Source organism: Camarhynchus parvulus, chromosome 5, assembly GCF_901933205.1.
Source record: "Camarhynchus parvulus chromosome 5, STF_HiC, whole genome shotgun sequence".
Classification (NCBI taxonomy): Eukaryota; Metazoa; Chordata; class Aves; order Passeriformes; family Thraupidae; genus Camarhynchus; species Camarhynchus parvulus.
In genome coordinates this window covers 45,904,819-45,931,934 of record NC_044575.1, presented here as the reverse complement: position 1 = coordinate 45,931,934, position 27,116 = coordinate 45,904,819, and the positions used below count along the sequence as shown (strand labels likewise).

The 27,116-nt window shown below is 43.5% G+C and overlaps 1 protein-coding gene across 1 annotated transcript in view; it reads right to left on the bottom strand.

Moving 5' to 3' along the window:
* The window catches only part of RIN3 (Ras and Rab interactor 3), a 65,780-nt gene that overhangs the window by 9,343 nt on the left and 29,321 nt on the right, over nt 1–27,116 (bottom strand). The window contains exons 4-7 of the mRNA XM_030949707.1: nt 16,596–16,668; nt 12,944–13,035; nt 8,936–10,387; nt 6,190–6,498 (exon numbers count right to left, since the gene is read on the bottom strand). Of these exons, the coding sequence (XP_030805567.1) occupies nt 6,190–6,498; nt 8,936–10,387; nt 12,944–13,035; nt 16,596–16,668 (1,926 nt within the window). The remainder of the gene's footprint in view (nt 1–6,189; nt 6,499–8,935; nt 10,388–12,943; nt 13,036–16,595; nt 16,669–27,116) is intronic.

Sequence of the window (27,116 nt, the reverse complement as noted above, 5' to 3'; positions counted from 1 at the left end):
CAGCTTGGAAGTAAAGAATTCCATGTCCCCATTCATCAGCTTCTGGTGTCTACAGAAGTGAAAGTTAGAGGAAAATTCTCAAGAATGCCTACGGAATCTCTCTGTTTCTTTTTTGTTGTCTGAGAAGTGGTTGTGCATACAATCATGCATAGAGACAATTCTTTTTCATGCTGTTTATCTCATTTCTATAAGCTGATTTAGCTGCTCTGCCCTCCAGTCCTTGGTATAAACTCTTCTCAACTTTAAGACTTCATAGAAATATTATTGCACTCCCAGCTGTTTAAATGCCTGAAATATGAAAGTCTGATCTACAGATTAATAATAAATGCTGAGCAGGGATGACTCAGGTCTGACTGAAATAATGGAAAGAACACATATTCCATGTGCTGTATTGCTCACAACCTGTGTGAATTACTAGACACCACGTTAATCCACCTGTGGCTGTATGTCACCCAATTTTAAATACCCACGTCCGCAGCAAAAGCTGAAGTCAGCAGGAGCAGAATGTGTCAACAAGGGAAAAGCAAAACTAATCACCAATGATCTAGCTCTGACTACATTTTGTGGTTTTTTTGTGTTGCCACAAATGTCCAGTGTGGCCAAGGGCAGGCCGGGCACAGTATATTGCACCTTGTAGGCATCTCAATAGCATCTCTCCACTGAGTGCTCATGGAGCCAAGGAGAAGTGCCTGAGAGGGCAGGGCTCTGATTGTCCCCTGTTCTCCTGGCTCCTCCAGATACAGGGACTAGCTTTGACACATACAGCCATCAGTCCAAGCGTGGCCCTGAGGTGCTCCATATCTCAGTCCATCCATGGGGAAAATAGGTGCTGTCAGCAACTCAAATATGCCCAGAAACAGGAGTCTACAGAGATAGATGAAATAACACCTGTGGACCAAGATACCTGAGAGGTTGTTTCAGCATTGTGTAACCCCCATGGCTCCTGTGCCAGTGTCCATCTGGGAGCTGCAGCAGAGATATTCTCTGCAGGCTGCTGCCTTCTCAGCTCTACTTTCAAGCGGGGCCTGATCCAAATTCCTAGACCTGTATGGCTTGCTCCATCTGTGGTCTCTCACAGAGGGAAATTTTTGCAGCTGACAGAGTTAAATCTTGCTCTGACCCTGCCACTGCTCTCAGTGACAGTGAGACTGAGCTTGCCTATTCAAGGTGGTGCTGCCCTACTCCAGATACGACTTGCTTGCTTTATTTCCCCTTCTTCCCTGCAGGGTCAGGAAACATTTATTTCATAAATATCTCTAAGAAGCTTAAAATAAGCCTTCTCTTCTGCCACAAACTCATCCTATTATGTTTATAGCAAAGCAAGTACAACGTCAGCTCCTGGCTGGGATGCAGCACTTGAATAGATGAGTATTAATTAAATACATGATTCAAAGCCACTGGAATTCTGCCCAAGCCTCCATAAAGAAATTACAGCCTATTTTAACACATTCATGCATTTCTTTTCTCTCTATGTATATTCTGAAAACCAGCAGATAGGGGTGATGCCCTGCACCTTGATCTAATATTTTACAAACACTAGCTTGATGTCTAGAAGCAGATCTCCACTAAATATGAATTTTAGCCTCAGTTTGAAGCTGGGAAACCTGAGGTACAGGAAGGCTAACTGGGATTTGTTCAAGATCATAAGAAAAGATTGTGACTTTCCTTCCACACACTAGTTTTGCTGTCTCTTTTCTATCCTATACTACTTTCAGCAAGGTTTAATTTGTGATATAGTGAATTAAATTAGTTAATAGATGTAGACAGCATGAATTCACTTCAAAAATGTATGGTTTAGAGATCAGAGGAATTCGGTCCCTGTGAAAAATTTGAACTGGCTCTTTGTAGAAATTTTGCTAGATGGCAGAACCCTCAATATCTCTAGTCCATCACTCTTTGTTTAAAGTAACTTAAATACTAATATCCTCTTCTGAAAGATATCAAGGTAAACCTGTTATATATAGCTTTATTTTTCTTCTCAGAAGTGAGATATGATAATAAGCAGTGTAATGGGATTGCTCTGACAGCTTTAGGAGCTTCTAGCATGGGCTGTTTACTGGCTGCTGAAGTACTGGAGTCCAGTTTCCTTTCTACAAACTCAGCTATCCCACTAAAGACACAGCTTTGCTTTTGCCAACTGCAGAGCCTTAAAGGAGTACATCAGGGCAGCTAATATCTGGCTGCTCAGTTCTATGGGGGTGACAAACTTCATTCTAAAAGCTAAGGAAGAGAAATATTCCAATGGAATATATGTCCTATCTATCCTCTTTTTCCAAAAGCAGACTATGCACATTATCCATGTAAAACTATGAAATAGAAATTATTAAATCAGATGTTTTGGTCACCTAGCCAAACTATAGTTTTGAACTATATAGTCCAGCTGCCTGTGCAGTTCAAAGATAGTCCAAAAATGAAGCTTCATAATCTTAAGTAGTTCACAAGTTAGAAATGTTGCAGTAAGAAAATTGTACCTCCATTCTTCTTCAATCTTACTTGAAAGAAGTCTGCCCATCTTTCAAACTTCCAGCCTAAACTTAGAGCTTTTCCATCCCTGATCTTCCTCACTCATGGACTGACCAAATTTGGCCTGTTTGTCTCACAGACTGTCTCCATAAACCAATGCCCATTGCTGCTTTGTTTTTCCACCAGTTCTCTTCCACAGTGGCAGCTCCCAGGCAGCACAAGTGACCCAGGCACACCACTGCCAGTGCACACTGCATATATTGCAGATTTGCATTGTTTCTCACTCTACAGGTGTCGCTTGTGTTTTTGATGAAAAGCAGAGATTCTCATTCTACCCATATCACACAACATACCTTTAATCTTTTGCCTGAATAAAGGTATTTCTGAAAGACACATAATAAGCATTTTTTTCTATATAACATTACTGTGTTTCTACATAAATTGGCTACGTGCCCAGCTGTCCCTGTGCATGCCTTCCAAATGTAAGAGCTCCATGGTTCCTGCCTCTTACTTCTTCTACTGCTAAAAAAAAAAAGCCAGCCATTTTGTGGAGCGTGGGTTTCCAAACTCTATTTTTTACAATGCATTTCATTCTTACTAACCATTTCTAGTATTTTTAGCAGGCAGGTGACATATTATCAGATTGTCAGTTATATTCTTGGGGGCATATGTTTCAGTCATTTAAGTTTGCATAGAAGTTAGAAAAGCTCAGTGAGACACCTCAATACTTTGGTGAAGATTCACTTACTAATATCACTGCCTACGTAGTACATATGAGTATCTGAACCAGGGCCCCTTAATTTCTTTGATAGCCAGTAATGAATTAATCAATATTGCCACTGGAGTTTGCCTTGAGTCATCTTGCTCTAAAGCAGAAACCTATATGCAGCCAGATGAATCAGCTGGACTCCATGGACTGACTGCACAATGTGTGTGATGGGAAGCTGGGCATGATACCCCTCTGTGGCCACCTACAGCAAGATGTAGCCAGAGATTGGTCCTGCTTCAACTCTGTCATGGAGCTGTACTCAGTGGTCTCTTGAGAGAAAGGTGGATGACTAAGACTGTGAAGCTGCCTTCCTGATTCCTTGTGATTAATCACTTCCACAAGCTGATTGCTTTGAGCTTGAGGAAGAAATGCTAATTTAAACCAGTTTAGGGTCTGACCTATTCAGTTCTTAGTCTTAAGTATGAGGGATTTCAACCACAGCCAACTTCTCAGGGAGATTTTGTCATGTAATATGAATTGTAATCAAACCAAAGATATCCTCCTTTCTTAAAATGTCTTGATATACATGGAGTCAGTCAAGGCAGACTTTAAAGTTTCATGACTCTTTCAGCAGGGCAAAGATGGGCACCACCTCATGTTCCTGAGTATGCCTGTCCTTAGTTCTAAAGGAAAGTTGGTACCTCTTGGGACATCCTGGCCAAACCTGGAGTGCTGTCCATGGGTCTCAAAATGTTAAAAAACTTGTATTTTCATATGAGTCTGAAAAGAAAAGGTGCTTGATTAGGTGGTGTTGGCATTTTGCTTTGAGAAATAAAACCATATCCTTAGGTCAGCTCAACCTATGGCCAGCCTAAAGTGAATAAAACCTGGTCTGACCTGACAAATTGCAAATTAAGTCAAACACAAGGAGTTTCCGTGTTATTGAACAGGTAATGTTTCTGACAGAGGTAGACTGATTTTGGTCCTGTAGCAGAGGTGATGATTTGTTTTGTGTTTCACTTGCTCTGATCTTGGAAAAGGAGGGACTTTTCTAATTGAGCAGTTAGTAAAAGGAGTGAAAAGGAGTGAAAAGGAGAAGCTGTTGCACAGGAAGCTGAACATGGCCTCTGCTCTTCCTGTGTGAAGAACACTGTGCTGCCTCATGGCTGGCTAAAAGCAAAAGGGGCCCTGTGCTGTTGTTCTTGAGATGGGTAGAGAGCAGAAGGAGAATTCCCACCTGCTGAAATCTGCTCTGAGGACCTCACAGCATGCTCTTCTGCATGCCACCAGCTGGAATTTCCTGTCATAAAAATATTTCAGGTTGCTGAAATATTTCAGGTTCCAGTCTTTGCCACTGGAAAATGAAAATGGTCTGGGTCCAGTTCATTCTGTGGAAGAGATTTCACACATTTTGCTTCTAAGTCTACAGGGCATTTCACTCAATTGCTCTCCAAGTCTACTGTTTTCCAGGAGTTGGATACAGTATTATTCTCCCCTTAGCTTCTTTTTCAGGTCTGAATTCATTGGGGTACATTTCCATAATTCCAGGCCTGTTTTCTTCTGGCCAAGCCCTGATATGCATCACTGATCATGCATAAGGGAGAGGGAACGTGATAGAAGGGAGAGGGAACTGGATGCCCAGGGGTGAAATCAGCTTCCAACCTACACCCTGCTGAGTAGTACTCAGGATGAGAAAACAGCTGAACTGGCCAAAATGCACTGCTTTGGTCAGCATTGCAAACCGCAATGAAACCATCTAATTTCATGAATGTCAATATTTTAATCATGTTGGGGTTTTGTAATTATTTCCCTGACTCCTCATTTCTGTTACAGAAAGTAACACAACAGTATTTCCTTCAAGAGAGAAATTCCAGCCCAGCTAACTAAGGTGTGATGTGCACATAACATAACACCAGCATCAGGAGACCATGTGGGTTTTAGTGAGGCTTGCAAGTCCTTATCTAAACCAAACTTATTCTCAAACTTCACACAACTGTTTTAACAAAGTTACAGCAAATTCCCCTGCATATGTTCAAATCTCATGATACCTGAAGACAGTGAGAGGTCCTTTCCACCCTGTAGCTATGGCTCAGCCCTGGGGTGGTTTCTTGCTCTGCTGTTAATGTGTCTGGACTGGTCGCTGAACTTTGCTGCTTACTATCCAAGAGATCACCTTGAGGTGAGGCTCAGCAGGGACATAATAATCCCTGTATGAATGTTCCAAGGCTGTTGCCAGTACAAAATAAAGCAGAACAGCTAAAAGCACCTTTGGTTACTGTGAGTTCTTGAACAGCCACAGGTTATTGCAAGTTAATACCTGGCTTCTCTCCAGATTCAGGCATGGCTGGTCATCAGCTCACAGTATGCAAAAAAAGCTCTTAAACTGGCAAGGCAAATTGCTGGAGGAAGGGACTTGCTGGTCTATCTGCAAAGATGCATCCTGTCTGCAGGCCAAGGGTTTAATTTCTGCATTAGTGGTTGGCCTGAGGCCTGTGTTGTGTTTATAATCAGAGCACATACTGCCTCGCACAGAAGAAGTGGCTTTTAGCATTTACTGGAGCATCAGGAATTAGTAACAAACTACTAACACTCTGCATCTCCTCCGCAGTTTAGGCAAAACTCTGTAAAGGCCAAATCAAGAGCCTTTTACCAGAGACCCATTCCTAGAATTTACCATTACTCTGCAGCAAGCTGGGACAGAGCCCTGAGGATATTTGGAGAGCTGTGTGAAGACCTGTGCAAAAATGATATTATCCATAAAACACACACTTACGGACAACCAGTTTTTGGAGTTACAGAGCTTAAAGTTAACCAGGTAACATACCATTTATTAGTGCAGAGAACTTCACTAACCATTCCATTCTGAACACAACCTGTGGACATTGGATACCAAACACATCAACCATCACTGCTACCTCCAATGTGAATATTGCCATGCCACCTGTATCATAAACACTGTTCCTGTGATACAAGGAGAAAGACCCATGGTGGATACCATTGCAGCAGGAGTCCTGTACCTGGATTTCCCTGAGCCATGGAGTCATAGATGAGTTTGCAGGTCTTCAGCAAGATGGCAATTTTCTTTTCTGGAGAGTAGGTCTTGTGCATGGTTGTGAACTTGTGAAGGATCTTTTCCAGCACAGCAGTTTCAGGCACACTGGTTGTGACACCCAGGTCAGTGGTAGTTGTGTTTTGTATGACAAGTTGGTTCTCTTTCAGCTGCTGTAAAGATCCATCTTTGCTGTGTATTTCTTTTAAGGAAGAATTAATGGCTTCCTTTAAAGGCTTCAGGACACATTTGTACAAAGCTGTCTCAGCAATGACTTCTGCACAGAGAAGGGAGAACACAAAAGCGTGTAATAAATAAGCAATCCAGTAGTACAGGTGCAAGTAAAAGTCCTAAGGAAGCATGTGGTTGGTTATTCAAACACTACTACATAGCTGTGAGAAGGGAACAGAAATCACATCCCAGAAAGTAAACATTTCATTACCAACACTATCCAGAAGTCCTAGATGGGCTTGAGATGAACATCAGAGTGTGGTCTCTGTCACTGGAGCTGTAGGAGACCTCCTGCTACCAGCGGTCCCTGCTCTCTCTGCCTGACTCCTGGCTGACCAGCATGGCATTGCCAGGCAGCAGGAAAGCCAACTCTGGGGAAAGAAGAGGAATCTCACCTAACTGATTTTTTTTCACAGCCCTGCCCTTACAGATGCCCAGGTGCAATTCATCTCATGTCCCTTCTGACCTCTCCTTCTGACTTGTTTGAGATATTCACTTTGGGATGAAATTATTGCACCCTCAAAGCACCCCTTTCTTTCCTCAAAACAGCTGTACCCACCAGCTCAGAGACAGAAACCAATATCTGGTCTGAAGTTTCTCATTGTAACTGCTCAAGGGATTCTAAATTACTGATCCTATATGACACCTCTTATGCCACCTGTGGAGGAGGAAATAGTATGAGTGGGTACAGAATTTGCTTAATATTTGGCTAAAGATGAAGGGAAGCATAAGAGACTGTGAGGAAACCTGTTGTCTGAGTCCTAGAAACTAGAGGCAGAGCTAGAAGGACCACAAGAGATTCTCATGTTGCACTGAGGCAAAAAGGTCATTGGCCAAAGAGTTCATCTGCTCAGGCAGCGAGGAATGAACCAGAGGGCAGTAATATTTAGGTATTCAAAATGCAATTATTTTAAAGAATCCAGAGAATCAATCAGCCTGAAGCAGGGCAAATTCAAGTGGTAAATCCTCCAGTGGGAATCCTTGTTGTCTGCAGAAGAAGACAGCCCTGTCAAGGTTGACTGGTCTACATCACCCTGTTAAGGAACTGCCAGTGAACAGGGTTAGACACAGGGTCAAAACCAGGCATGTCTGTGGGAAGGTGATGGGATACTTGCACACAAACAGCTCTACCAAGCAGAACAAGGACACTTCTTTCCTCCCCCTTTCCACTTTCACTAATCAAGATTCAAGACAGATTTCTCTGTGCTGCTCCCACACTCCCCACCTTGAAGAAAGAGGTTATTGGGACAAAGATTGAAGGTGTTACACAAGATGCATGAGAAGTGAAACTGCAGGTTCCCTCTCTATGCTATGGCAGGGGCTGGCTGCAGGTCTGTTCTGCTGGGGACCTGCAGGATCATGTGAAGCCTTTGCTGGGGGAGAAGGAAATCAGCAGAGCTGCTGAGACTGTGGACAGCCTTTTACTCCTGGCTAGCCACTTAGCTGAGTCCCACCTAATACTGGAGCTGCAGGATCCCCTGGAATCCCTGGTCACTCCTGTGGTTTACTCCATATTCTGGGTCTTCCAGCTCCCAGCTTGTTTTAGGTCGACTTAAGGACCCACAAATAGCTCTGCATTGCTTCTCAGGTCCTCAAGAAACAGTTTTAAGCTTTCAAAGGAGCATGTGTGCACGTGCATGCACACTTTTTTCTGGCTGTACAGCTTTCACTGGGATGAAAAGTCTTACAGCTCTTTTTATATTCCCTCATGGATGTACATCAAACAGACCAGTCCAATCCTTAGCAAGGAGAAAAGTAGCCCATTATTCCCTCACAGGATATGAATGAGAAGCAATGAAACACCTATAAACTGTTAAAAATAATATTTTTTCTCCCCAAAGGCAAATTATACCAGTGGCAAAGAGGTGAACACTTCATTTTGGAGCTGGCAGTAGTCTTGCAACAGACATTTCTTCTGTACCTCTGAGCTCTGAGGAGCACAAAGTAGAATCAAGTGATTCCTCCAACTGCTACTCAAAATCATCCTAGTCTTGTCCCTCCCTGTGAGACAGTGATTGATTGACCTCTAAGGTGTATGCCACATGCAGAGAGTTCTCCATCCTTGTAGCAAAGCAATGGATGTGAAAGGCCATGGGAATGCAGCTGTGAAGGGGGAAGTTTGCCTTTTGTGTTTCCAGTGAATTCAGCTCTGTGTACACGCATAAACACACACACACATATATATACACACATACATTTATGTCTCTCATACACACAAACACGTCTCTTTTGCTTAAACTCTTCCATTTATAAATTCATAAAGGGATTCCCATTCATAAAGGGATTTTTCCCCTCATTGGTCTCCAGGTTTTTGAGCTGTTCCTCCAAGTGCTGGCAACCACAGAGCAGACTTCAATTTATGCTGCTTGAGTTTTAGGGGATGGTTTATAATTCTGTAAAGCAGAGCCTGTGTCTACAGAACTCTTTCTCCCTCCTCACCTTCCTAAGCCATGCCCAAGGATGAATAAACCACAGTTACCTACCTAACTGTTCCTCGGTGTAGGAGGCTGGGTCTGTCAGGGATTTCAGCTCAGTGCTCTGCACTAAGTAACTCTTCAGCTGAGTCATCATCAGCCGGATCTCTTGTAGCATCTCTGTGCTGGAGCTCTGCTTTGCCATCATCTCCAAACTGTACACTCTGTAGTCCCGCACCAGGTTGCCAAAGTAGGACTCCTTGTCCTGTGCCAGCTCCACTATCTTCTTCTGCAGCTTCCTGTCACTAGACAAAAAGACTGTGAAGACATTGGACAGGTTTGCCAAGGACAGCCTGTTTTTGGCCTTGGCCAAGATCACGGAGCGTGTCTTTTTACCAGATGAGCTACTCAGCATCTCCAGGTCATCCTCTGTGCTGCTGGTGGAGTAGGAGTCTGGCTCAGATGTTGATGCTTGAGCCACAGTGTTGCCTCCCAGGTCCTCCAGGGACAAGTGTGACCCTTCCAGTTCAGCTGAGCTGACAGATTTGTGGCCATGTCCCGTCTCAGTCTTGGTGTGTGTGCAAGTGGCAGCACCCGTCCCTGTGGCTGGGCTGCCCTTCCACACAGCCTGCCCTGTGGGCACGGCCGTCTCTCCCGCTGTTCTTTGCTTTGGCTGGCAGGAGCTGGGGGTCCTCGGTACCTGGGAAATTCTCTTCCTTCTCGGCGGTGGGATAGGAGGTGACTTTCCTATCTCAGTGGCATTGCTTTGTATCTTAGGCATGTCCTCCTCCTTCTCTGCAGGTTCAGGCTTTGTCTCCTGAAACTGTGATGCAGCCTTTTTGGGAACCTCCCCAGGTATCTCTACAGCCTTTTTGCACAGCAGTGTTTTATCTCCGCTCTCTGCACTTGTATCTTGGTTTTCTTCTGTCCCTTCCCCTTTCAGCGTTTCACAATTTTCAGGGTTACCCACAGAGCTCTCCTCTGAGGTCCTGTCACTGGGCCGCCTCCGCGGGGGAGCAGAGGGCTGGGAGCCCTTCCTGGGGCAGCTCTGCTTCCTTTCTTCTTTATCATCACCACCCTCCGTTTTCATTTCCTCGAAGCCCTTTCCTAGTGGCTTAATAAGTAGCTTGTTTTCTTCACAGGCAGTCGTGGGGTCCTGTGGGAGCTTCAGGGAAGGTTTCTGAATGAGCCCATGAGAGGGTGGAGGGGGAGGAGGACGTCGAGGAGACCTCTTTTCAGTAAGCATGGTGGCAGGGGGGAGTTCAGTGCTCCCAGAGTGGCCTTTGGGAGAAGATACATCTGGAGGACAAGGATTACTGTACTCTTCTATAAAAATAGGATTCACAAACCACAGCCTGTCATTTCCTATTGACAGCTCAATTTCACATGAGCAGTGGTTTGTGCTACTTGCAAAACACTGGGTAGGTCTTAAACTGTCTCCCTGGGCAGTGCTGAAAGCAGAGTCTTTTGCAGGGTGGGATAAGTCCTGTCTCCTGTGGTTTAAGTAGGAATCCCAGAAATCTGTCACACAAAAAAAAAAAGACAAAAAGAAAAATTAAAGAAATTATCTGAGAGAATTTTAGCTGCTAATGATATGTAGAAAATATACTTATTTTTAAAAGAAATGGTACACAAATTTCAATGTTGAACTTTCAAACCTCTGCACAAAACAGTGTGAAGAAAGAAAGAAACTGTTTTGTGCATATAAAATTCTTCAATCCAGGGGATAAGCTCAGAAGCTTCACCAGAATTCTCTCCCCTGTCAATTTTAGGACGCTTACCTAGTGAAAGTTGTTAATGCTGTTCAGCATTTTCAGAGAAGGAAGGTATAAGTAACAAAAACAAATGACTGTGAGAAGGGATCTATGCTTGTTCAGTGATCACTGCCCTCCAAATGCAAATAGCTGTGGATACCCGAGGAGAGGATGTGAAGACCCCAGGCAAGCTGTGTCTGCCTCTTGCTCACAACTGGTACTGGCTGGGGAACCATTTTCCTTAAGCTCTCCACCTGCACTCGGAATCAGCAAATGCAGGACAGAGGAACTTGTTTTAAGTCAGAATATAATGCTGTGAAGTCTCATGGGCTGAGGAAATGGTGAGTAAACCAATCTACAGAGGGGAAGTTGATAATTTTTCTCAGTAGTGGTCAGGTTAAGGCACTGTGATGAAAATGCAAAGCTCCACTCAGGCTGGAAGGAACAGATGATGTGGTTCTACCCAGTAACACAGCTGCTTCAGAGCAGGCATTTCCCAGCGCAGCCACACTCTCTCACACTGCAGAGAAGGCTGTTTGATCATCTCCCATTGCTGTCCTGGATCTTCCCTTATCTTGCACTCTGGGAGGGATAGTTAAGTAGTTCTTGGAGTCTTTGGCATGTCTGTGATGGTATGTGCTCTTTGTGCAGTGCAATTATGCTAATTCTCCTCCTACAAGAACTTCTGTACCAGTGAGGTCAGGACTAGAGGGCCTGCAGTATGTCCTCTATGATAACATACAGAACAGCCAGATCCTTTGTGGAACACCTCAGCTTGCAGATAGACATCTTACTTCTATCCCCTTGAAACACATAGTACTTTGAAATAAATACAGAGCAACATATGAGAATTTCAGACAATGCTTTGTTTCCTTTGGAAGTGCCACTTTGAGCAGCACTTAATAGTTTGTGTTCCCATTTGTATCCACAAAATTTTCTTCCAGGAAGCAATAAACAGCATCTGTCAGTAGCTGAGCCTGTCTGACTCCACTAAAACAGCATGGCACTTCAGGAAGCCAGCATCATTTCCCAGGAAGACTGCACACAACAGCAGGTTTTCTTCTGTTGTTAGAAACTTGACTGCTATGAAATAGACCATGACAAATAAATTTCCAAGCCTCACTACTTTTATGACCACCAGTACAGAAGAAAAGGAAAAAGACTACAACCAATATTGCTTTGGTGCTTGTGCTTTAACTAATCTCTTCTTTCAGAAGTTGCTGGAAACTGTTGCCTGAATCAAGATAGCCTCTGCTGGCTACAATTAGACTGAAGGTTGCAGATTCATGGTACACTTCCTGCATTTTAATCCAAGTTTTTGGACTTATTATAAACAATTAAGTTTAAGATAACAAGTGTAACTTGTTATCTGAAGTTGTAAAGTACCTTTTAATCAGCAATAAGTGCTGGCTGGACATGTGTATAAAAGGATGTTTTGACAAATTGGAACATACTCAAAATAGAGGATGCTGAAAATGTTAGAGGCAAATCTGTTGGTGATATTCAACAAAGCTGCCTGAACTGAAACCAGTGGGGTTTGCCCATGCCTTCTGGGAGGACGAAAACCCAAAAATAGTGAGAGTGCTCTAATAAATATCTCTAAATGAGCTAACTCTTCAATTTTCTCTGTTGTTTGGCTGTTTTCAACACCTGAAGGAAAACTGAAAAACCAAGGAGGATGTAAGTGGCGTACTGTAGTAGCTGTCTCAAGTGGAGTGTGTTAAATGAGAAGGAATAGAAAGGAGAGCTTCCTTAGTTAACAGAATTGCTTTTCCTATCTGTGACTTTATACATCTCATCTAAAATTTACTTATTTGATGCTGTCACTAAAAATAATGTTCCTTTTGCATGTGATTTGTGTGAGGTGTGAGAACATGTTGGGACGACACAAATTTCTCTACCAACTAGAAATCCTGCAGGAGCAAGCAGAAATATCAAAACTCAAAAATATCACACTTTCATCAGCATTGCCCCCACACATCAGAAGAAGTTGCAAAGGTGTTTTCCATATAGCTCAGATATGAGCCACTTCCAAAATGCAGAGTTACCCTGAGAGGCCGTGCTGCACTTCAGCTCACCCAGACTGTAGGGACCAACCCTGCACAGAGATCCAGGTGGAGGTTTATGGCCAAAGGGGAAAGTGCCCTTTTTGTCAGCATTCTGCTGTGAACATAAAGATCATAAACATCTTCCTCTGGCATTCAGACCCCTTTAGCTATTCCAAAGACCATAGTTCATCTATCTTCCAGTTGCATTATGTCTCTGCAAGGCACTATTGTTCTCACGAGTCCAAGTGAAAATCTGACTACTTTGAGGGACTTACCTATCCCCAGACTAGAGATAATTTCAAGGTCTTGAAAGCTACTGGCTTCTAATATTGCTTGTGGCAGCTTCAGGGTAAATGGCAGCAAATCCCTGTAAAAACAAACACAATGAAAAAACAGTAAAAGGACAAACCCCACAATTGTTAGGAACTGCAGATTTCACTTGGTTTTAGTGATTGGATTGGTTCACAATTTCAGCCGTGTTCTGTGGCTGGTAAGGAATTATGGACATTGTGCCAGACTGGGCTGCTCTGATTTCACAGAAGATCACCAGCTTCTGTGGGGATGCTTCATGCCATAGCATAGACTTAATCATTGTGGCTTGGCTCTGTCTTCTGAAAAGAGCAGGAATGCCTCTCACCTCAGGGAAGGCCACAAGGGTTGAAATATCTTCCCATTAAAAGTGAGGTGCTGCAAATTGTAATTATTTTTATTAGAAAAGCCAATCTTTTTCATGTGGAAAGGATTTGAAGTCCTTTTTCTTTCTGTTTACCCCTCTCTCACTACTCTGCTTCCTCTTTTAAAAATCTCTGTAAGTGTAAGGCATGGGCACACAGCAAGGCACAGAGGGACTGGGAAAGGAAAGCCCCAGCTGAGGAAGAGTAACCCCTGGGTGAAGGAACAGACAAGGAGGAAGTGCTGCATGACACTGAGAAAACACATATCCCTCTAACTCTCTACTCTCAGACTTCTGAGTACTTGGTTTCTGGAAAGATGATGTACTTCTACTGAAAATAAAGATAGAGTTTTTCAGAGGATTTTGGCAGGGTTTCACTGAAACACACCCTAAGTCTCAAGCAATTTAACAGAGCCCTTGGTCTGCCAGTGAACTGTTCAGGTTTTCCTCTTGCCCAGTGACAATTTGCTAACCCTGTGCTTGCCTCAATTCCCATTCCAACAAGGACTAGAAAAGCCAGTCCCTAAATGATAGCAAGGAATGGTGCAGGATCATCTTACACATGAAAAGTTTTACAAAATGTTCTACATGGTACAAGGAATCATTATAGAAAAAACTGGCCTTGTGAGTAGGAGGTCTCTGCTAAACAAATGCACACCCAAAAAAGCACATGACTGCAGACCTATCTGCTGTCAGATGAATGCAGAGGGCCCATTTCTGACCTTTTTAACAGATGCACACCTTACTGATGTTTTGTGTTCCCCATGGCTTCTCTGTGCACTGCTGAGCACTCTGTTGTCACACTCACATAAACTGATGTGATCCCTGGCTTATTATTTTTTCATGGCAAATATGAGGTTTAGAAGATTAAGAGGGTCCATGTACCTTCTTTGCTTTCTTTGTTATTTTATATGTATGAATATTTCCATTAATTTTCTTTTTAAAAAAAACCAAACATATTAAGATCAGGAAATATTAGGACATTGCCCTAATAGAAAAAAATCTGGTTTTATTAATGGGGCAGCAGCTTGTAGACCAGCCACCAAGTCATCTGTTACCTACAGGCAGGTAATATATCCAGGCCAAAGGTTTTTTTTGAGAAGAGCCTGTCAGCTCTGAAAAGCTGATTCCAGGTATTCATAGACAATTTACTACATCCCTGTTCTCAGAGCTCTACATTCACCATCACAGAGACCTCCTATGAGCTGCCAGCAAATGGTAGGTCAGTGTCTCTTTATTACCTGCTTCTCTCAGAAAATTATTCCCTTTTTAACTTGTCTTTTGACAGCAGCCTGGAAAATCACATGAACCATCTGAATATGTATTTGACACTCAGAAATAACATCTCTAACAGGAGCTGAACTGATGCCTTGTGAAGGCTGATCTAGAACAGAGGCTAGACAGAGTTAAAGAATAAAGTGGGGATTTATTAAAAGGCCTCAATGGATACACCTTGGGCAGTACAAGATCCCAGCCAGGGCTACACCCGAGATGAACCCAAAATGGTCACAAAATGGATATGGTCATGAGATCTCTCACTTCTAAAAGTTTTGGTTCATTAGCATATCAGAGTTAATTATTCAGTTACAACTTTAGGTTATGAAGTCCCATCCCTCTTGTTTTTCTCTCTTCAGTCCACATTGTTTATGTTCTTGGGCCTGAAATTTGGGTCGGTTGTCCTTGGTTCCAAGGTAGGAAAGGAATTATTTTGCCTAGCTGCTCTGTGAAGAGAGCTTACCATCCCTTAATACGAAGCTCAGAGCTACACACTACAGCAGTACAGAATCTGAAAAATATAAAAGCTAAAACATAAGGCATCAAATAGAACTTTTCTTTCTTTCTTTCTTTCTTTCTTTCTTTCTTTCTTTCTTTCTTTCTTTCTTTCTTTCTTTCTTTCTTTCTTTCTTTCTTTCTTTCTTTCTTTCTTTCTTTCTTTCTTTCTTTTCTTTCTTTCTTTCTTTCTTTCTTTCTTTCTTTCTTTCTTTCTTTCTTTCTTTCTTTCTTTCTTTCTTTCTTTCTTTCTTTCTCTTTCCTCTCTCTCTCTCTCTCTCTTTCTTTCTCTTTCTTTTTCTTTCTTTTTCTTTCCTCTTTCTCAAGCCGTGATCCTTTTTGCAGGAAAGCAGAAGTGAGCATATTTTCTCTGTCACCAGCCACTTACTATAAATGCCCAATTCTATTTTGCATTTGGGCTGTTCTTTGCTTTAGTGAGAAAGAAATCTTTATAAGGGTCCAGAAGTTCAGTCCATCTTATAGGGTCTATATACATCTAGATGGCTAAATGTCTATTAACTGATGAGGGTGAGGTGGAGCATGGTTTCTTGTGTGCAGGTAGGAGTTGTGGCTTAGTCGTGCTGAACTCAGCTGGCTTCAGGAGCAACTCTCAGAGCAGTGGGGGGCTGCCTGGATAACTGACTGGCACACTGTATGCTACCCTAGACAGACTGTTTCTGCTGTGTGACCTAGCCAAGTGACTGATGTGACTGCCTTGTAAGCATATGCTGAATCTGCTTTCTCCTCTTAAAAGGAAATAACTGCTTTAAGAGTCATGTAAGTTTATATAGGGGAAATCAAAAATCTACAACGAGCTCACAACCAGGCCTGCTGCAGCAGGGGCAGGGTAAGCAGGTGGAGGTATGGCTGCAGTGTGCAGAGCACAAGGACACAGATTAGAGAAGTCTGCAGACATTATCAGCTGGTGATCAAACCTGGCACAAATGAAATGACATTGCAGGTCTTTTCCACCTCTGGAAAAGGTGTACCCATTATTCTTGGTATTTCTGTGTTGAGCAAACAAACACTTTGTTTTCATTTCAAATTTTAGCTAAAGAAAATTCATTGTTTCAGGGCTACTTTCCTTGACAGATTCCCCATAGGTGACTAAGTGCTTTGAGTTGCCAACAGGTAACAGTCCATTAGTAGGTTTGTCAAGTTGCTACCAGGGGGGTGTGTATGTGTGTATGCTTAAAGCTTTAAATAAATAGTTAACTCAGGGCCCTTCTTCCTCCCTGCCCTCCCTAGCCTAGTTCTGTGCCTCTGTTCTTTGTGGAAGCAGCCCCATGGACAAAGCTCCCAGCTGCAGGGACAGCTGTGCTTGTGGGGTGATCTGGCCCCATTGTAGATACAAACATCTGAGACACCTTCTGGTCTGGTAGCAGAGGAAACAGAAGGGTCTGTGCTGGGACTGGGAACTGGGAAGGCCAGACCAGAGGGGAGGGCAAAATGACTGTGTCATGGAAGCAATGAATGCAACTCACCTGCTGACACAGTAGAAGGCAACCAATTTGAAAACATCCTCAAATACAAGGACAGATCCTTCCAGGTACAGGACTGGTGAAAAACAGAAAAAACAGTCAGAAGCTGATTTCTTTGAGCTATATGATTTTTAAAAAACCCAAAAAACAGGTAGGTTTGGCTGGCGCATCTTGTGTTCTGTGACAGTCCAGTAATTGCATGGACTAATATGATGAAGCATAAAGAACTGGCTTCAGGTAGCCAAATGCAGCATGATTCTTCAGGGAGACACTGGAGATGGAATATCTCAGCTTGGCTTTCTGAAAAGTTAGCTCAAAATATCCAAGTGTTTGACACTAACAGAAACAATGGGAAGAAAGAAACCTCCCAGCTCACTTCCAAAGGGATCCTTACAAGTCCATCTGTCTCTAAGGATGTGCATATCTGCAATACATACAGGGCTGCCCTTGTGACTCTCCATGCTGGAATCTGGTTTGGTCTGGATGGACAAAGTGCTTGAAGAAAAAAAAAATAGAAATGACTCTTTCATTACTGTGTGTGTGGGCTCTGACCTGGGTCACACAGGCAGTGTGAGCGCAGCTTATTTGTATTTCTTCCGTCTTCTCCCTCCCGTGGTGTTATTCAGTGATTGCACTCCCCTTTAGTGCAAAATACAATCCACCATATTGCAGAGTTCTTTAAGATGGCCTTCTTTATAAAGACATGCATTTGGGCATTGTGTAGCCCAAATCTCACATGTTACTACAGAGATTTTGGCTTTTAAACTAGAAAAAATTCACCGACTGGTGGAGAAATTTCACTGACTGATAACCCAAGGCAAAGACCTGGATCTGCAGGAGAGATGTGTCCATCTTTGCTTCACCCCTACAGTCTGACAAACTCTATGCCTGTTTGCACACAACACGGCCCCACTACAGACATTGACAAGGGTAAGGAAATCTGCAGTGGATTCTCAGAAATGCCCACTTACTGGAGGGAAGGAACCATCTCAAAGCTGCACTCCAGAGCTGCCCCAGGAGCCTGCCAGGAGTCCCAGGGGAGCAGCATCAGCTCCCACCCCCGTGGCACTGCCCACAGACACTGTGCATCTTCCTTCACACTGTTCCAGGCCACAGGTCAGAGCTGGGGACTCAAAGCTCAGCTGTTGTGACTCAGCTTCCTCAGCCAGCCATGATTCACAGCCCTGTGAGCCCCCTGCCCTGCCTGCCTGGTGTTTGGTCTCCTGCAAAGAAGGGCCTCCAGCACCTGCAGGAAGGACACATCCACCTGGTCTCCTCTCCCTCACCTCTGTGCCCTGGCTCTTGTTTCCCAGCCAGCAGATAATCCCCCTGCAAGGAAATGCTCAAGACTGTCTCTTGTTCAGGTTCATATCTCATTCCCCAAACCAGGCATTTCCTCCTTTTGCTTCTCCCTTTGTTCTAGCCGAGGCCCAGCAGGTTGTTATTTTGGGCTGAATACTCCAATGTAGGCATTTTTTACAGAGACAAAGACCATGTAATTCTCAACAGTCATTCCTAGCATCAGCTTATGTTGGATCAGCAGGAACAGTTTAACCTCAGTGTATGCACCCATACCAGACTGTAATGTGTAATTTAAAATGTACTTCAAGCAAAACAATCCCTTTCCCTCACTTTTCTCTCACAACTGGAAAAATCATGTTTGGCAAGTTTTTTCTTTTTCCATAGTAAGAATCATATTTCAGTCAGGGATTTTCATTAAACATCTACCATGAATAATTTCTGCAGTTTGAAACCCATCTGCTTTGCAGTTCTGACACAGGAAACAAAAATAAAGACAAAACCCAGTCCTGCTCTGGAGAATGAACCAAAACCCAAGAGTCTGAATTCACTCAAATCTCCAGCTATTAAATAAAGCCCTTTGTACAGATGATGGTTTTAAGGGGGGTTTTTTTCTGTCAAGACTACATGCTCACTTTGGCATTCTGAGTTGCAAGTATCTATAACAGACCACGCTGCACCTGTACATGCCCACATATATGAGCAAATTGCTTGGATTGGGACTATTGATTGTTTCTGTGCCAGGAAGCTCTGCCACTAGGGAGCTTGAATGTCAGGCAAAAAAATATTAGTCTGAGTGCTTCCGTGTCAGGAGTTTCCACATATAAGTGCCTTGCCACTGCATAGCTACTTCTCCTCACATATACAGTTAAATTGCATAAAACCCCACAAATCACCAGGAATTATACTGCTAAAGAAGACTAGGTACAAAAAGCTGCTGAAGCTCAAGGAGAGAAGTTTTTAGCAGGTGGTATATATAAATAGGACTGTCCCTGCTCTGGGAGGTCACAGAAGGTAACAAAACCAAGCATATTTCTCAGCAGGCTGGAATTCATCATACAGAGACCCACAGCTCTCCTGGGACATTTCTGGGCAGCCTGCAAACAAGTAGGAACAGATGGAAGAATAGTAAGAATAGTGCTTCAGATGTGTCATTACTCGAGGTACTAACACCATCAGGACCAATGCTCAGCCCAGAATTTATTCCGAGCAGTGGCCATGTCAAGCCAGCACAGGGTTGCCATGACTACTTGGATCTGCTCCCAGCACAGCACCCATGGGGAAATTCTGCCTTGCAAACTCCTGAGGGGAGCATCTTCCTTGGGAGAAAATGTAACACTTTTCTCTTCACCTATTTCTTTTTCTAGACACCTGCTGACACCAGCAGACATCACTGATAAATAGAACTTTTGGATGGCAGATACTGGGTTTGATACAGGAACTTGTCTTGTGGGAATGGTTGCCATTCACCTGTGGAGATCATTGTGTGCACCCTGCTGCATGTTTCTAATTCCTGTAAAGATGCAGAAAATAGCAATCTTGAACAGCTAAAAGGGCTCTGCTGACTGTTGGGGACAATATTTCTGTCCCCCAGAGCCATTGCTGCCTTCAAGGCACCCTGCTCTGAGAAGACAATCAGGAAGAGGTGATTTTCTCTGGCTGTGGGTGTGTTGTGGGTAGCTGGGGATATTTCACTGGCATGAGAGCTGCTGCTTAGGGAGGGATCGTGATGCTGCCATTTATAGGAACTCATGACTTTAGCAGAATCTACAAGCAGACATCTGCCAGACTGCTGTAATCCTGATGAACAGTGCAGAGATAAATTCACCTTTCTTGGGCTTGTAAAACTAGATCCAAGGCACCTTAAGAGCAAGGAAATATCTGCATCTCACCATAACAGTGCCTGAATGTCAAGAATATGATCAAAAGCAAGAGAAAAATAGGCTGGGTTCTATGAGCCAGACATATTGCCACAGCATATTGAGTTTTACCTGATATTTAGAAGCCCATTGAAAAATGTCACCTTCAGGAAATAAAAGGGGAAATGTGTAGATCAGTGGGCAATTTTGAGTGGTCTGAAACAAAGAGATAAGAATTAATTGAATTTTTCTTATTGGTGATAGAAGCATTACCAGCATGAATTAGTGGTTCATTGGTGACTATACTCTGGTTTTGTGTCCTTTGGCAACTCAGTAAATGAACAGAACATGGCCAGGTTATGAACTGTTATACCTATTTATGACTGTCTCATCTTCCTCTTCCAAACACCAGCATGGTCTGAAGAATGTCATCTTTAGGCACTGACTCCAATCTGTATTCATGTTCCCTTTACTCTTTGGATCTCCCCATCATTTCTTCATCCAGATGCAGATGTCTTTGAGTCACACTGTCCCTGAGTGTTCTGCCTTCCTTTTCTCTCCATTTTTTTCCCCGCAGAACTGTGTTTGCTAGTTCCATTGTTCTGGTTACATGGACAAACCAAGCCAATTTCCATCTTATTGCTTACACAGGCTCATGGGACTCAATTACTTCAGCTTCTTTTTCTCCTCTAGTGGCACTGTAAGTGCTATCCAATTGGTTTTTCACTTGTTTTTGGTATCTGTGTAGTCCTTCAGAGACATCTGAATTCAAAGACACAAATTCCTTATTCTGCAGCAGTTATGTTGACAGAGGACTACTGAGAAAACAAACATCCTCAGAATGGTTGTGCTGATGTGCTTAGATGTTCTCAGTCTTCCAGATTCTGGGAAACTGTGAGATTTATCATTATGGGTGTGATTCCAGTTTTGTATTTCTATTTTCAGATTATAAATCCAGAGTGTCCTAACAAGAGGTGTTTTTCTCCTTTGATATAAATCTCTGGTTTGACACCACAGTTGCCACGGTCTTTGCAGTAAGCAGCACAGGCCAGCTTTGCTGCTGTTCTACCCTCAGTGAGTAAACCTTGCTATGAGCATCACTCCAAGGCAGAGGCTACCAAAATTCTCACTGCCAGACACTGACAGTTCAGGTTAGCAGCTTAGCAGTTTCCTGCCAGTGGGGAAGGAGCCCTGGGTACTTTAATGGAGTGTTACAGTGACTGCTGTAGCCCCAAAGCTGAGGCTGTTGTGTCTGTCACAATTCACTGTGCTTGTCCTACCTGCTGTGCTTGGCAGAATGTGTGAGAGTGTGATGGAATTCCTTCTGGTTATTGTTCCAGTTCCCCAGTTCTGACCCTTATTCATGCAATTGGCTCCTGGTGGTTTTAAGAGAAAGATCCTCAGCTGGATGGTTCCTAAGGAGGGAAATTTAGACTTTCTTTGCAGAAGTCCTTAGTGTGTTTAAGGTACTTTTCTGCAACATCTCTGTTGGGAAGTTCCTAATATCTGTCTCTAGCATTGTTTCTTATGTTATTTCTTGATGACCTTGTGGATGGTACTATATGGCCTTCTAGTGCTGTGTTTTTGTAAAACACTGGCGCTGTCTTTTTTCTCTTCCCAAGGCCTTTTAATTTATTCTATAATCCAATGCTTCTGCTTCTTCCACATGATTTCAAAGCTGTAGTTTCAGTTTTGGTTGCACAACTCTAGACTGTCCTGTTCAACCTATGTCTTTTTTGTCTTTCTTGTCTTTCCTAGTGTGCCAGTTGTTTCTGGTTTTTTCCCTCATCAAGGAAGGGCTGAAACTTCCCCTGTTTGAACTTCTGCCTGAGTCTTCTGTTGTGCATCCAGCTCCTGCTTTCTCAAAAGATTTCAACTTTATGGCTTCCTACAGAGTTTAATCTTTCTGGCCATTATGAAAAAATCACTGTTCATGGCAGTTCCTGGGAAATTGGAACTAATGAATGATGAAAGTGATAAAGTGTTAATGAGCTTGGTTGTAGAGTATAAGAGAAATCTATTTTTAAACTATGTTCTTCACTAAGTACAATTATGTTGTGCTGAACAAAGTGCCATTAAAGAAGATGGAAATCACAGGCTTTTGTACTCTTCTCAGGCTGGAGCTGAGTAGAAGGGACATTCAGTGGAGATGACAGCTCCCCTCTACCCTGTGTGCATGTTCTGGTGCTAAGGAACTGTCCTCACACCTAACAGCCACAGGGGTCTTGAGCACTCCACTATATTTTGACTCATCCACATTCACCCAAGCAGATGAGCAGCACCTTGGTGTCCACTGAGGTTTAGTGCGTTTAATTCAGTTTAAAATCCCAGTGCTGCCTGGTCTTGTTGTCTCTGCTGCAGGATGCTCAAACAGGAATATGTTACAGGCATTTTGCTGCTCTGCTTCCTCCTCATTGCCATCAGTTTCAGCAGGGTGAGAGGGTGCCTCTCACAGGTACTTCAAACACAGCCAACTCAGCTAAAAGAAAAATGTCACAGATCCTCAGCGCTTTCCTTAAAGGTATCCATGTGGATAGCACTGTCAGCTATTTCAGGGATTAAGAGCAGAGCACATGCTGGAGAGCATCTCTTCAGTTTCAGAGCCCTTGCCTTACTTGTTAGGTCCTCAACCCCATATCCAGGTATGGAATAATGTGGAAATTCCAGCGTTTCTTCAACCAGAGGAGATCCAGGACTTCTTCCCAGGGGAATTCCCAGGACCAGATGTCAATATGAGATACAGCTGAAGTTCTAGATGCAGCCACACAGGGTCTGCTTTTGCAGGAATAAGGTAGGGAACATGGCCTTTCTGAAATACTGAGTTCTGAGGGGGAGGTCCAGGAGAGTAGGATAACATCCAATCAATGTGGACCCTGCACTAAGCAGCTGAGCAAGAGTTGGGATCATTGCTGGACAAGTCACATTTTTGCAGGTCATTCAGCATCCACTTGTACATTACAATGGCAGTACAAGATTTATGCTGCCCAGCTGCCCACTTAAACTGTCAGGGCTGAGGCCCATGGCTCATAAGACAAACTCGATATAGATACTTGTAAGTTACTCTCAAAAGGCAAATTTCTTTGGTAAAACTCTGTGAAGCATTCAGATATATAAAGGGTCTCCCCTGTGCCTCATGTAACAGGAAACAGTGCTATGATTTGAAATTCTGGGGATTTGGTTCTTAGCAACAGTCTCCAGGTCCTATGGATAACTCTTGAGAATCAATACTTATGTGAAAAATGCATGCTATCATACAGATGTATTTTATTAAAAAATGTTTTTCTCCATTTACTTTGGAGGAAAGTTTATTTCTCTGGCTCTGAGATACATTGTGAAGTACCATAGTGCTGAGGTTAATCATACAGAAAAAGGAAGTTTGCCAAATGTTTTAAGGGAAGACATTCAGTATTCAGAGTCACATTCTGCAAGAGAGACTTCCAGGAAGAAAACCCTTTACAAGCAAGACAATTTCCAAGGGTGACTGATGAAAGGGAATAACCCACTTTGAAATGGCAGAGGTCAATAGGGTGGACAAAAAAAGGAAAAATAATACACTTCTGCTCCCTAGAGCTGCAATCCCACCTAGCTGACAACCTGGTGAAAACAGCTCTTTTGTTTCCTGCTTTTGAGTGAGATAGATTGCACTGTCAGTGCCTGTGAGGGTCCTACTCAAGGGTCAAAGAGTGAGGTCCTTAATGTCCTCATTTCACTTCAAACAGTACCTTATTTACCTCATTTACAAATCTAAACTCATGTTTATTAAGCTCTATAAGATCTTTAGATAGCACTGTCCAAGGATAAAAAAATATAATTTGTTTCAGTTTAGCCTCTGAGACAAGGGCACTTGTATTATGGGTACTGATTTAGAGTAGCTGTTTTAAAGCCAGTAAGCTTTTTGGGTTGTGTTCAAGGAACTAAGCAGAGCAGGGTAAGACAATATTATCCTAGAACAGCACGCATAGTCTCTAGCTCTGATTACACACAGATTTGCATTTTGCCTCCTGGGAGTGAAAAAGAAGGGGAAAAAAAAGCCAAAGTAAGGATTAACAAAGCTAACAAGACCCCAAGGGCTTCTTTCCAAAATGCTTTCCCTACAATCCCATCGGTTTAAAGCTTAGAGTAAAAATGAAAGTATTTGTATGGAGAGCTGAGAGGTAACTGTTCAGGATGAGAGTTAAAAAAAAAAAAAAGAATAAAGCTACCTGCTATAAGCAACCAGAATGTTTCCAAAACAACTTGTAAATCACAGAGAAGCCTGGCACTGTTCAATCTTGAAAAAGCAGCTGCACAAGTGTTTAATGTTTTAAAACAAGCAGTGTGTCAAAGTGATGTGGAACTCAGCTCAAATGAGAAGGACTTGGTGAGGCTTTCTGCTTGCCTTGTCTGAAAGGAAATCTGCATTTAGGAGAGAAATTATGGACTTGCACAACAGATTATAAAATGTGTCCTCATACCATGTTTTACAATATCCCCCAGGCCATGGTCACTGCTCTTGCCAAACCAAAATTCCGGGCCCCTAGCTCAGATTAGTCTGCTGAAGGGGAACTCCTTGACTCTAACCCACTTTTCAGGGTTAACAGTGATGTGGATAATGGAGAACTCATCCTTGGCAGCCAGACTGATATCAGGAAGATGTCTAGGTTAGACATCCTTAGGGGACTAGAAATCATTCAGTGTCTTATCTCAAATCAAACCACAAGCAGCAGACTAGACAAAGATAATGTCTCCTACGTCGTCATTACAGCCCAGACAGAGCTGGCCTTTGGTCTGGTGCTGCCTGTGGAGGCAGATGAGTTCCAGCAGCCCTCCCAGAGCTGAAGGTCAGGGCTGGGGCAGAGCTGCCCAGTTATCCCATGCCATGGAGCTGACTTCTCAGTGGGAGCTTTTCCATGACAAGAAGTTGTGTAGGCGATGGCAGACTTATCTTGTTAATGAGACACATGCATAAACAGGGGAAATAAGCCCATGCAGAGCCCTGGGTGATGCAGGCAGATTGTTATCTGTGTCTGAGAGAGGCTTATCTGAAGATAACTAGGGTAGGTCTACATCTCACAGGCAGCAACAGGAACTATGTTAAGTGACAACATTCATCAATCTACTCTCCTAAATGGCAAGGTGTCTGCCCAGAGGCCTCCTTAAATGCAGTTAAACTCCTCAAAATGTGAACCTGAAGGTTAACTACATATTCAGGTTTTCCAGTCTCTTCTGCTAAAAATATACAAACTTTTACTCATCAATTTGCTAATCCTTGAAAAAAAAAGTAGTCTTGGACAAGTTTTGCTGCTGCAATGTATGATTTGCTTAATTGAGATGGAATCAGCCAGTTTTGGGGAAAGAAGGGAAGAGGGATCTTCTGTCCCATGGGTGTTGATAACTTGTTATTTTTTCCAGCACATTTCTTCTTTTTTCAGGCTTGTCAGGCCCAGAGCTGACAACAGATTCTTGCTTTGCTTCAATCACATGCTCCATCATGCAACAATAAAGGAAAACATTCCTCTTAAGTAGATTGGAAAAATTGACTCCACTCTACAGCAGCTGAACTGCCTGTCAGGCTGTACAAAAAGCACACAAAAGAAGTCTGAATAGCTGTGTTGATACCTCAGTGCTGGACACTGTCAAGAGCTCAGCAAGCAAAAGGTCTCTCTGCAGCCCAGTAAATACAATCATGGACAGGATGGGCTTGCTCAGGGCTGGTGATGCACAGCTGGCCAAGCCCCTTCAGCAGCCTGTGCCTCAGCCCTCAGTCTGTAAAATTGGTGCCTTCCTTTGGAAAAGTCAGCTGAATTAATCTTGGCAGGGAAGGGAGAGGTCAGCTCCCCATCCTGCTGCCAGCAATGCTCTGCCTTGGGAAGGCTGGCTGCTATGGGGCAATCTGGCCACAGTTATGGATTGGCTTCCCACCCATCCCAGCAGTGCTTTTGCCCTGCCTGCAGCCTCCTCTCCTGGCACCATCAAGCAGCTCTGATGGGCTCCTGCCTCTGTGGCCAGCCTAGAGCACATTGGAGGTTCATCCAGTCATTCAGCACTACAGGATGTGACCCCATCCTTGGTCACCTGCTGCCCCTTTCCAGCTGGTTCTCAGACATCTCTCTCCAGTCTGCCACCAACCCTTCCCAAAGTTACCTGTAGCCCCTCAGCCCTTTACCACTTTTTTATCTCCATTCCAGACTTTATTCCACATAACCCAGCATATGGTGACACCTCCAAGGAAGCATTTCCCCCCACACTGTCCTGCTTTCACACCCCACATCCACATCTCCCTCCTTCCCAGCCAGAACCTGCGTGAGGCAGAGAAAGCCAGGGAGCAGAGGGGCTGCAGGGCAGGGACATGGGCTGCTGACACATGAGCAATGGCAGGAGGCCCTCCTGAGGCAGTCTGAGCTCACATAAACCTGACTTTTTCCCCTCAGGAGAGGAGGGCCCATGCCCTGTCCCACCTACTGCATTGTACTCATGGGGCTGCAGGACCTTCACTGGCTGCTGGGAAAACTGACATTTTTTCCTTACACATAAATATATATTCAGTAAAGTCATATTCTGTAGTGAACTTGAAGAAGCTGAGTGACCTTCCTGACTGGTTCATGGGCAGTTTTTGTAAAAAACTCGCAGGGCAGTTCATGAGGTGGCTGCCGAGTCCTCTCTTCGCTGTATCGCTGAATGCCAGAATGGGTTATCAAAAACACCCACACACAACCCAAAACATCCAAAAAAGCACCACCTTGATCTTTTCACTCTGTAATGTCAGGTTCAGCCTCTCATCTATTCAGAGGAAATCAAAGCTATAAATAGTCCTACCCTGCTTTCAGGCCTTAGTTTACAGAATTAAGAAATCTTCTTTCAGGTATTGGATGCTGCAGGTCTTCCACTGAAGGAGGCCAACTGCTTTGTTTAAAGTGGCCATTTTAAAAAGAGCTGTGGTATCATTATAGTGATAACAGAAGGAACTAAATATATTTTCTGATGGGCCCTTTTGCCTGCAGTCTGATGAGCCAGAAGTTGTTTTGAGAGGTTTGACTTGGGAAGGGTGGAATGTACATTTTCTCCTTGGATTGTCCCATGCCAGCTGAAAATTCCCCTCAATGTCTGTGCAACAACAGTCCAGGAGCACTGCAGTGTTATTAATGGCACATGATGAAGTCTATTTCAGCCTGCAGCAAGCTCAGCTCCCCAGTATCCCTGGGGGCATAGAATTACCCCTGGGGGGCACTACTGGGCCTTTTCAAGTACATTCAAGTACCTGATAGGAGTTGACTGCAAATCTGCACTGATTAAATAAACTGAGCACATTCTGTCTTTCCCTATGCACAAAGGGAGAAGAAGCTGAAGAAAGGAAGGTTATGGGTTTTGGGGAGTTCACAGGTGACAC